This window comes from Oryctolagus cuniculus, chromosome X, assembly GCF_051225735.1.
Source record: "Oryctolagus cuniculus isolate XC-2025 breed Fujian yellow rabbit chromosome X, ASM5122573v1, whole genome shotgun sequence".
NCBI lineage: Eukaryota > Metazoa > Chordata > Mammalia > Lagomorpha > Leporidae > Oryctolagus > Oryctolagus cuniculus.
Window position 1 is genome coordinate 22,269,061 of NC_142888.1, and position 12,196 is coordinate 22,281,256.

A 12,196-nucleotide genomic window follows, 5' to 3' on the forward strand; every position below is an offset into this window, starting at 1 on the left:
CAGAGAGCCAGCCCCTATGCAAGCATCACATTTCCTACACTGGTAAGCTACTTGTGACCATCATACGACCAAATCTCTACCACACAAAGGAAATACTGTCTTTGGCTAAGCCTTTGTTTCTTTGAATTTTAGTAATTTTATTGTCCTGTAACATATAGACAGAATTACCACTATGTCAATACATGTGTGTCACCACCATTTACACCAAAGAATACAACTGAAAAAGCATCCTTGAATCCCACCCACCTCCTTATATCTCTTTCCATTTCCCTGGAAGACAATTATTATCCTGAATCCTTACACCATGGGTTGGTTTGGTCTGTTTTTGAAGTTTATGAAGAATCATACAATTTGCATTTCTTTGTATGTAGACCTTTTTACTCACACTTATGTTCTTGTTATTCATACACATATTTGCATGTAGGAGTAATTTATTTTTAATGTTGACTATTAGGCCATTCATGGTTATATCACAGCTTATTCATTCGTATGTTGGTAGTTATGAGGGATCTTCAAAATTTCACAGAAATGCATATTATTTTAAAACTCTGCATGGATTCCAAAATTCTTTTGCACTAAAATAAATCTATTTTCCATGAAATTTTTGAAGTCCTTTTGTATTTGTCTGGTTCCTAGGTTTTCTATTATGAAAAATGCTTCTATAAAAATGTTACTATTTGCTTCTTGATGTGTATTTCTGAAATACATATAGCTAGGAGTAAAATTACAGATCATAAAATAGATTAATGATCAGTTTTAAGAAGCATTTCCAATTTTCCAAGATGTTTGTATCAATTTTGATTCACATTAACAAACACAATTATTGTAGCTGTTCTGCATCCTAAGAAATATTTAATAATATCAGTCTGCTCAGTATTATTTCTTTGAATGTTGTAGTTTGAATTGGCATTTTGCTGTTACTAATATTAAGAAAAGTTTTACACATTCTTGCTAATTTGAATATGCTAATTTGAAAAAGTGTGTCTTTTTTCCTCATATTTAAAGATTGAGTCTTCTCCTTTTCTTGTGCTTATTTATTTGTAAGAATTTCATGTATTTCACCTTTGAGTTCTTTGTTGGGTTTTATGTAAAAGGTAATTTCACAATAATGTGCATTATCTTTTAATTTCATTTTCAAAATGGCTTCACTTTAAATATATTCTCCCTAATTTGTATATGTACTCCAATTTATGTGTATTTATCTTAATGGTGATTACTCTTGTCTGCTCTTTAAGAAATCATTCTCTCCCTGAGACATGAAGATATCCTCCTTTGTTATTTCTAGAAGCTCTGTTGTTTAATCTTTTACATTTGATATTCAAGCCTCCTGGAATTTACTTTTATCTGTGGTATGAGATAAAGGTCAGGATTTATTTTTCCCTACTTTTCAGTCCCAGTTGACTTGATATCACTTATGGCATTTATCCAAGAGATTCAATACCACTTGCGTGGTTTGTGTAATTGACTCAATACCACTTATGGAAAAGGCCATTGTTCCTGCTTCTTCATTCTACAATGCTTCTTTTCTCATAAAGCAAGTATTCATACAAAAGAAGGTCAAATAGCTTGTGAAAAAATGGAATTAAGTTTATTTTGTTGCAAAACATTTTTAAAATTTATGCATGCTGTTTTCATAATATGTATTTTCAAACTTCTTCCGCTACTTTATACTTCATGTTACTCAGTAGTGTAGGCAAAGCTTGTTCTCTGATATTTTCTTATTTATGTCATTTTCATTCCTACAAAAATGTTAGGACAGCTTAAAAATTTCTACCAAAAAGAAATAGAAAGCAGCTTGCTGGTATTTTAATTAAAATTGAAGTTTCTTGTTGATTAATTTAGAAGTAAGTTACATATTTGCAATATTGCCTTAATTTAAAAAATGGCATTTATTATTTTCTTTATTCGGGTCTTTTGAAATTTGTTTTAGTGATGAAAGTTTTTTTGTATAGAGTTCTTTTTGTATATACTTCAGTAAATTTATACCTAGGCATTTGATATTGAAGCTATGGTTAATGGAATTTCTTCAATTTTTCTCTGTTTTCCATACTTATGCTATATATAAAGTTGATTATCCTATGCTGATTTATCAAATTACTGCATTTAGGGAATTCACTAATTCTAATTCTTTGTATATTTTGTTATTTTCTAAAAATACATCATCTGCAAATAATGAACTTTTTTTTCCTTTTCAATTCTTACATCTTTGATATCTTTTTCTTGCCTTATTGCTCTTGCTAGGATCTGTAGATAATAATATACATCCTCCTCTTATCCTTGGTTTTAGGAAGAAAATGTTTTATTTATTTATTCATTTTTAAAGATTTATTTATTTATTTTGAAAGAGTTACAGAAATAGAGGGAGAGACAGAGAGAGAGAAAAATCTTTCATCTGCTGGTTGGTTCACTCCCAGATGGCCATAATGGACAGGGCTGGACCAGACTGGAGCCAGGAGCTTCTTCTGGGTCTCCCACGTGGGTGAGGGGCCACCTGCACCCAATCACTTGGGTGGTCTTCAGCTGCTTTTCCCAGGCCATTAGAAGGGAGCTGGATTGAAAGGAGAGCAACTGGCACACAAACAGGCGCTCCTACAGGATGCAGGTGTGCCAGGCAGCCACTTTACCTGCTATGCTAAAATGGCCCCAGGAATAAAACCTTTAAATATTTTACCATTTAGTAGGAGCTTCCCATAGAAATCCTTTATTAGATAGGACGTTTATTTTTATTTCTACCAGTACTATGTTTTCATAATGAATAGATATTTAGATTCAGTTTTTAAACAATAAATTTTCCTCTAAATTTGGCTTTATCTACATTGTATATCTTATATGTAATGTATTATTTTCATTCCATTCATGTTATTTTCTGATTTCCAATGTAATTTATTTTACAGAGGTTGCTTAGAAGCTTACATCAGGTGACTCTGCTGTTGATATTTAGCATAATTTCCTTGAGGTCAAAGAGCATTTCCTTTAAACTTTTTTGTTTATAAGCCAACATTTAATTTGTTGTCTTTTTGCTCTCCAGCCTGAAGATATTTATTTTGTAGTAACTTTCCATGATTTACATTAAAATGAATTTCCTTATTGTGTTCTTAAATAATATAGGTGCTTACTGATTTTTAAATAATATATCAATTAATAGGATTAATTTGTTAAAATGTTCACTTATCTTTGTATATCTGTCTGCTCTTTAAAAATTCAGTTTTACTTTATAATTTTGAGCCTGTTACCAAGTGCATTAAAATGTGCAATTGTAACACCTTTGTGATTTATTGAAACTTTGAATGCTATGAAATTCCTTTCTCTATATTTAGTAATGTTTTCTTCTTTAAATACTACTTTATATTATACGAAAATGATACATTCCTTTCTTTTTTATTTTTATTTTTGACAGGCAGAGTGGACAGTGAGAGAGAGACAGAGAGAAAGGTCTTCCTTTGCCGTTGGTTCACCCTCCAATGGCCGCCACGCTGTGGCCGGCACACCGCACTGATCCGATGGCAGGAGCCAGGTGCTTCTCCTGGTCTCCCATGGGGTGCAGGGCCCAAGCACTTGGGCCATCCTCCACTGCATTCCCTGGCCACAGCAGAGAGCTGGCCTGGAAGAGGGGTAACTGGGACAGAATCTGGCACCCCGACCGGGACTAGAACCTGGTGTGCTGGCGCCGCTAGGCGGAGGATTAGCCTAGTGAGCCGCAGCGCCAGCCACATTCCTTTCTTTCTGTTTAATACTTACATAGTATTTTTGTTTCTTTTACATGAATCCATTTCCTTTATTTTTGGTTGTGTCTCCTTTCATACCTTATTGTTAGCATAGTTGATTCTTATTCTTTCAACATATGAATTTGTGCTCTATGCAAATCTCATAAAATTATGTAAAATTGGATTTAAATTTCCAATGTTTTTAAATTCTTTATTTTTATACCTATTATTTGTTCCTTTCCCTTTCTGCCTTCTCTTGGATTGATGAAATATTTCCTTTATTATATTCTGATTCATCTTCTAGTAGCTTACCACAAGACTATAATGAGTTGAAAATGTATGTATGCTGTGATATCTACAGCAATCATTAAAATAATCAGAAAATTAAAATAAGAAAGGTGCCACTATTTTTATATAATGTAATTATACACATCAAGACAAATACACATATATATCATAAATGTGTAAGTATATAAATATTGATATATTTAACAATGTTGTTATTCTTCATTCTTTCTGCATGTTTAATCTTCCATGTAGGATGCTTCTTTTCCTCTCAAATAATTATCTTAAGACTTTTATATAGTTTAATGTATTTTAATAGCAAACTTGTAAGAACAGCACAGAAGACAGACAACATTAAAAACATGTACTTCATGTAAGACAACTCAGAAAAGTATAGTGATGGATAGAATCTACTGTATGATAAAAATGCCACAAACACCATTTAGTTGCCATCAATAAGAAATTGACTTATTTTTAAAAAAATCCAAATGCTGGCATTGTCTAGAAAAATGTAACAGGGTTATTTATAGTTGTTATAAAGTTGAACTGCTGAAACTTGTTCACTGAAACATTTTGACTTACATTAATATTTTATGTCCCCACATTTATATTAAAAATCCACACACAAATGAAAATGGAAAAGCTGCCAATAGTTTATTTCTGTCCCCTCTTTTTCCACTTGCAATCATATACTTAGGTACCTTTTGACCCCATGGGAAAAAAAATACCTAATGTTCAGAAATACCAGTAACAGGAAGAAGATAAAATTTTTTGAGAATGAACTGTTTCCCATCATAGTGGATTCTTAAGCACATTTCCATGTATGTGGCATGCTAGCTGGATGTCTTTTGGCAAAATTGTTACATGTTTGGTGTGGATAGCACACAGGTTGGTGTCTTCAAAAAGGCCAACCAGAGGCCGGCACCGTGGCTCACTAGGCTAATCCTCTGCCTGCGGCCCCAGCACCCCAGGTTCTAGTCCCAGTTGGGGTGCCGGATTCTGTCCCGGTTGCTCCTCTTCCAGGCCAGCTCTCTGCTGTGGCCCGGGAGTGCAGTGGAGGATGGCACAAGTCCTTGGGCCCTGCACCCCATGGGAGACCAGGAGAAGCACCTGGCTCCTGGCTTCGGATTGGCGCAGTGCGCTGGCTGTAGCTGCCATTTGGGGGGTGAACCAACGGAAAAGGAAGACTTTCTCTTTCTGTCTCTCTCTCTCTCTCTCTCTCTCTCACTGTCTAACTCTGCCTGTCAAAAAAAAAAAAAAAAGAAAGAAAGAAAGAAAGAAAAAAAGGCCAACCAGATAGACCTCCCTTGCCTCCTGCAAAGCACCAATAGCTGGGGTCTGGGATCTGTTTTGAAGTCCTGAGCAATTGCTTGCACCAGATGCTGGAAGGGGAGTTTGCAAATCAGAGGCTCAGTAGACTTCTGAGAACATCTAATTTCAGAGTGCCACAGTTCCAGGCCTGTGACGAGGAAGAGTCTTCACACCACCAGTAGAGGGCGCACTCTTGCGAGCAGCTTTTGTAGCCAGTTGCTTCCGGGGTGCTTTACCACTAGTCGGTTTGCAGGCAGTCTGCTGTGTACAAGCCTTCTCCTTCCTTACCCTGCTTCTCCTCCGGCTGGAGCTCGGCGAGTGAGAGGCGGCACTGGCGTGAGGGAGCGACGGCCTAGACTTTTAAATCATGGTTGGGTAACAAATTTCTGTGTTTTATTTCTGAAAAGTATGTGTATTTTACACACTTATTCTAGTTGTGCTTGTTTTTTAAAAACAGGATTCAGGTTAATAGTTACTTTCTTTCAGAATTTTGAAGATATGGCATATTTATTTTTTATTTCTTTCAAGAAATAATTTGAAATTTTAAGTGTGACTGTTTTGGGGAGATTATCTTTTTTGAAGTACTTTTTTTAAAAAAAAAGACTTATTTATTTATTTGAAAGGCAGAGTTACGCAGAGGCGGGGAGAGAGAGAGAGAGAGCAAGAAAGAAAGAGAGGTCTTCCATCCACTGGTTCACTTCCCAAATGGCTGCGACAGCTGGAGCTGTGCCCATCCGAAGCCAGGAGCCAGGAGCTTCTTCCAGGTCTCCCATGCGGGTGCAGGGGCCCAGGGACTCGAGCCATCTTCTACTGCTTTCCCAGGCCACAGCAGAGAGCTGGATTGGAAGTGGAGCAGCCACTCGAATATGGGATGCTGGTACTGCAGGCAGTGGCTTTATCCACTATGCTACAGTGCTGGCCCCTTTTTAAAAGTACTTTTAAGAACTTCTCTTTCAACAGCTTCACTACGATATGTCCAGAAAAGTTTTTTTGTTGTGATTTTTATTAAAACTCATAGTGGTTCTTTCATCTGTAGTTTGATTTTTTATTAGATATGGAGATTTCTTAGCCAATACTCCCACGAGTTATGTGACTAGCCCATTTTTTCTGATTTTTCCTCTTTTTTTTCTATTTTCCATCCTTTAGCCTCTTTATGTTGCTATATGGATATTTTCCTATGATCTGTGTTTCAGTTCATTAATTCTCTCTTCACTTGATTTACTCTGCTGTTAAACTCTTTTTGATTTTATTTATTGCATTTTTATTTTTAAATTTTCATTTAGTTAAATTTTGTATTTGTAGTTTAATGATAAAATTCTCAATCTTGAATGTAGTACATATAGTGAGTTTAAAATATGTCTTAAAAGGGAGCAGGAGGGAGGGTAAAAGGAGAGGGAAGGGGAGTGGGGGAGGAAGCAAATACTATTATATTCTTAGAATTGTATCTACAAACTATATTGAAATTGTTAAAAACTGACTAAAATCTTTTTAAAATTCTAAAAAAATAAGTGTATGATGACAACTGTGATAAAGAAGCTCCTTTGGATGGCAACTTTGATTTTGGTCAGTCTCAACCTTATTTAAATTCCTGCTCAGTAAGTGAATCTATTCTCATAATTAAAAAAAGAAAAGAAGGCAATTGCCTCTCTTGTGCTTCTGCTAATGTGACCTGGAGCGGCATTAGCTTTGATGAAACTGCATAGTGAGACTAGTTTTGATAACTGTGCTTACAGACATCATCTCCATTCTGTTTATCTTCAAGCTTCGGCTTCCAACAGAACTTTTTGTGTGTATCCTGTATGTTTTAAGTTATCAAATCTTGCCAGTTGTTTTAGCCTTTTATAAAAAGTGTGCCTATAAGTTATAATATTTGGGTATCTCTGCATGTCTTTTGTTTATTCCGTACTGTTTCATTTCATGTACATTAATCTTAGCCCATGATAGTATTAATTTTTCTCATAAAATATTTGCTTCCTTGTTGGTAATTTCAAGATACACTAGCTCTATTATACACCATACTTGTGAGGAACCTGAGGAACAGAAAGATCAAATAATTTCCAAAGGGTCATGCAGTAAGTGGCAAAGCCAGCTTTTCATCAATGGTAGCTTCACCCTTACTCAGTACTATGTACTGCCTCCTGTATTATGAAGACAGACTTCCTATCCATAAAACTGGAGACCTGCTGTACATAAATGGCCTCTTGGATAATTTTTATTTGTCATTCTAGGCTAGTGATAAATTTATGACTCTGATGACTTAGAAACAATTAGTATAGCATGATAAAATTGATAAATTTTGGACAGCAAAGATAGAAATATTTACTCCATTCAAAAAATTACATGTACAACAAGTTAGTACAATAGACCATGGGACTAAAGGTCCTAGTGTCTTATTTTAAGAAAACTGGAAGGTATGAGAAAAATACATCTCTGGACTTCACCTTTAAAATAAGGATTCCTGCCCATTAAGCCAACATGCAGGATGTGTCCTTCTGAGCATTAAGATGACAATGTTGAGAAACTATTTAAATTTACTTTTTTTTTTCTGATATCAGCAATGTATGATTAATTTTTTTGGTTTATTTTTTTTAACTTTTATTTTTGTATATAGATGTGTGATGAGTATTTGAAATCTATGTTGGAAACTATAGTTATTATCTGCAATTTATGGCATACACAATGGAGCTCAATGAGTTTAGATAATTTGCCATACTCACAACTAGTAGGTTGCAGGCCTGAGATTCATTTTCTGTTCCCTTTCTCCAAATCAAATCTATTCTCAATCCAATTCTTCAGACTTAGAAATTCTGACACTAGATAATGATAGGTGTTTGAGTGAGATACTAGAAATATCTGAGAATATTTATAAACCTAATATGGACTAACACATGGTACCTGAATCATGTACATTTCTGACTTAGTTAATTTTAATGTAATTTTTTTTACTCATTGAACTGTTTTTTCGAAGCTTATCATTTTGAGACTGGTTTTAATATAATGTCTTTTTCCCATAGGGATGTGCAAAAAATACAATATTACTCACCTTCATCACCCAAAAAATTTACCAGACAAAATGACTTTTCCAAATATAATAAGACTATTTATGATGTGATGCTTCACCTGAGTGGACAAATGCCACCTGAAGTCAATTCAAATCAATCTTTACCTAGCGACATCACTGGAAGGGTGATTCAGCTTCATCTACAACATTCCTCACTTCTCAACTTGCTCAAGTAAGAACATGAATGTGCCCATTTAAGCACGTAATTGTGGCTTGGATATGAACTCGTTTTGAAAATCTCAGTGTCAGGCAAATATTTCTCCTGAAGCCACTGAAGGAAAAAGGATAAAAACTAAAAGTTATTCATCATAATATTATTAGTACAATTTCAAGTTATGCATATTGAGAACTTTCAGTCTGCATAAAGTCTTGATACACATGATAGGAAAATAATTAGCATCAGAATGTCTGTGTTCCTCTGCAAAGATTAAACAGCAAATGGCCATAAAGAGAAAAGCATTATTCAGTGACAGATGGAAGTGAACTTATGCTGCTGCTTTTGCCTCCACTTGCAGCATCCTTGCCCACTAAACTCCCCAGAGCTATAGGCAGTGTACTTACGCCGTCTTCCATGCTCTTATGCCACTGAAATCGCACGTATTACACGTAATTATTTGTGTAAAAAGATGCAATTATCTCGAAGTGTATTAATGTGCTTTTCATTTTTGCTTCTTTGTGTGTAGAATATGCTCCTCAGGTGGCCAGAGAAACTTATTTGCCTTAGCAGGAGTAGGAATGGAGGGCAAGAGGAGCACCCTTAGATCAGGAATGCTTTACATTCAATGCTTTATTTCCAAATTAGAATTTTGGAATCCATAGAAATATTATATATGAAAATTTGTGCATGGTCCTGGGCAAAATATTTTCTCTCTTTTCTTAGGCCCTCACTATCATGGTAATAGCAGAACTATATTGGTTTCCTGTGGATTGGAAGGGAGCTAGAAGTTTCTAAGTTACAAAAAGGAGACTGAGTAAAGATTCAAGGGGTCTGTCAGGGAGGTTGCTATGTTAGAACGTTAGAGAGATCCCACTAAAGAGAAGAAAGTATGGTAAATGGTTAGACCTGAAGCCTCCATATGAATGATAAATATATGGAGACTGAGAAGTGGCTGAGTTATAGGAGACTTCATGTTTCATGATGGCGCTAAGAGAATTGATACAAGATCCCCATCTCGGATATCAGCAGCATATTTTCAGATAAGGGACATCATCAAAGAGAGCAGGACCTGGAAAAGCATCAGAGACCTGCATGTACAGGTACAAGTGTCCATCTCTCCTGTCTTATATAAGCCCAAATGCTTGGCTGATCCAGGTTCTAAGAGGCTTTATACAATTTGTGGGCTATTCTTTATAAAATAATAACAAATTAAAATGCCAAAATTAGACACGTGACTTTAGGAGGTAATTATGAAAGTTAGAAGCCTGAAGTTGGATATTTACTGGACAATTTATCTCTTTTTTGATGTTGTCTTGCATTGGAGGAGGTGAGGTGCTCAAACTTTGAGAGTTTATCATAAAGAACAGAAGTATATAAAGATCATTCCAGTAAGCAGACACAAAGATAAATGAAGATGCAAATTTGTATTTTCTTTCTATCTTTCTATATTCCAACTATGTGGGAAAATGAGAAAGATTATGTCAGTTAAGGAATATACTGCAACTGTATGGAATTATGTAAATCATTTTAAACTCCACTGATTTCTCCTTGAACCTGTAAACCCCACAAATTAGTAAGCATCTTGTGAGCAGGAACCACATTTCATTTATGTGACATTCTAATATCCAGGGTTACTGATAGCACAGAATGAGGTCTATATCCATCAAATACTTATTTCTTAACATTTGATTTCACAGAATTTTGCTTTTTGAGTATATATATATATATATATATATGAAATAAAACAATGTTAAGTATAAAAATTAGGAGGAAATGAAGAACAAGTGAAGGATTTGCATTCTAGGAGGGAATGTGTAAATCAATGATAAATGGTCAAGTTGGTGAAAGATGGAGTGTGTGCTATGAATTTTAAGCATTAAACTTTATTTATAACACTAAATTATGACTCATTAAAAAAACTTTAAGGGCCGGCACTGTGTTGTAGAGGGTTGGGCCACTGACTGTGGCACTGACATCCTGTGTGGGCATGATTCAAGTCCCAGCTGCTCTGCTTCCTTTCTGGCTCCCTGCTGATTTGCCTGGGAAGGCAGCAGGAGATGGCCCAGGTACTTGGGCCTGTGCATCCACAGAGGGGAGACACAGGGGAAGCTCCTGGTTTCTGGCTTTGGCCTAGCCCAGCCCTGGCTATTGTGGGCATTTGGGGAATGAACTAACTGATAGTAGATCTCTCTCTCTTTCTCTCTCTCTCTCTTTTTCTCTCTGTAAAAAGACAACAAACAGAAAACTTTAATAATTAAAATATTTATAGTTTGCTAAGACAGATTGCTTGGCATAAAAGAAGGGGTATTTGTTTTCTCACAGTTCTGAAGGCTGGGAAGTCCAAGATCAAGATATTGGAGGGATGGTTTCTTCTGAGGTCACTCTCCTTGACTGGAAGATGACCTTGTGTTCTGAATCATCCCATGGGCTTTCCTCTGTCTACATATGCCCCTGGTGTATTTCTGTGTGTTCAGATTTCACCTTCTTATGAAGACACCAACCGAATTGTATTAGGGTCCAATCTAATGACCTCATTTTCATTTGTTGCCTCTTTAAAGACCCTAACTCAGAATCACATTCTGAGATATTGCAATTTAGGATTTTCAACACGTGAATTTCAGATCATAAAAGTTCCATATATGTTATATTATGAAAATATTATAGAACTGGATGTTATATTTTTAAAATTTTTCTTACTGACTTTTTAAATAATATCCTTAATGTTTCTTGCTATTTGTTGCTGTTAAGGACTGAATTGTGCACCAATCCAAATTTGTATACTGATACCCTTACCCCTAATGTGACTATATTTGGAGATAAAACCTTTGCAGAGACTTTGCAGGTTAAATGAGATCATAAGTATGGGATTCTAATATGATATAGCTGGTGTCTTTATAAGAAGAGGAAGAGAGACCCAAGTTGTGACAAAGTGGGTTAAGCCACCAGCTGTGTCACTGACATCCACATTGTGGTACTGGTTGAGTCCTGCCTGCTCTGATTCCGATCCAGCTCCCTGCTAATGCACCTGGGAGAACAGCAGAAGATGGCCCAAGTACTTAGGCCCCTGCCACCCACATGGGAGACCCAGATGGAGTTCTGGGTTCCTGGCTTTGGCATTTCCTTGCCCCAGCTGTCGCAGCCATTTGATTCTCTCTCTCTCTCTCTCTCTCTCTCTCACACACACACACACACACACACACACACACACACCATTTCTCTTTCTTTCTGTGAGTACAGAGAAAATGTTGTATGCTAACACAGTGTGAAGGTAGTAATCTGCAAGGAAATAAATTTCTGTTTAAGTTATTCAGCCTGTGATATCCTGTTATGGTCTCTGATATATTTTGATGTAATTTCACTATTTGTAAACAATAATCACTGTTGTGGTGTAATTTTAATTTAAAAGAACTTTTATTTATTTACAATTTGCATAGTGTAAAACTACAACAGAAGCAGAATATAAACATCTTGTTCCCTACATTGTAAATATAGACATCACAAGAATATAAAACTCTTATTTTGAGATGTATATTTTAAAATTTCTACTGAAAATAAATGCATACATAAAAAGCAACTCACATCCCTTTATAAGTAAATTTAATCACACTGTGTTTTTCATTTCTTTTATCCTTAAAAACTTCCCACTCTTCTTTCTTGTGCATTACCACCATGGGAACT

The 12,196-nt window shown here is 35.6% G+C and overlaps 1 protein-coding gene across 1 annotated transcript in view; it reads left to right on the top strand.

Moving 5' to 3' along the window:
* The window catches only part of CFAP47 (cilia and flagella associated protein 47), a 375,387-nt gene that overhangs the window by 119,140 nt on the left and 244,051 nt on the right, over window positions 1-12,196 (top strand). The window contains exon 30 of the mRNA XM_089324690.1: window positions 8,315-8,533. Coding sequence (XP_089180816.1) covers window positions 8,315-8,533 — 219 coding nt within the window. The remainder of the gene's footprint in view (window positions 1-8,314; window positions 8,534-12,196) is intronic.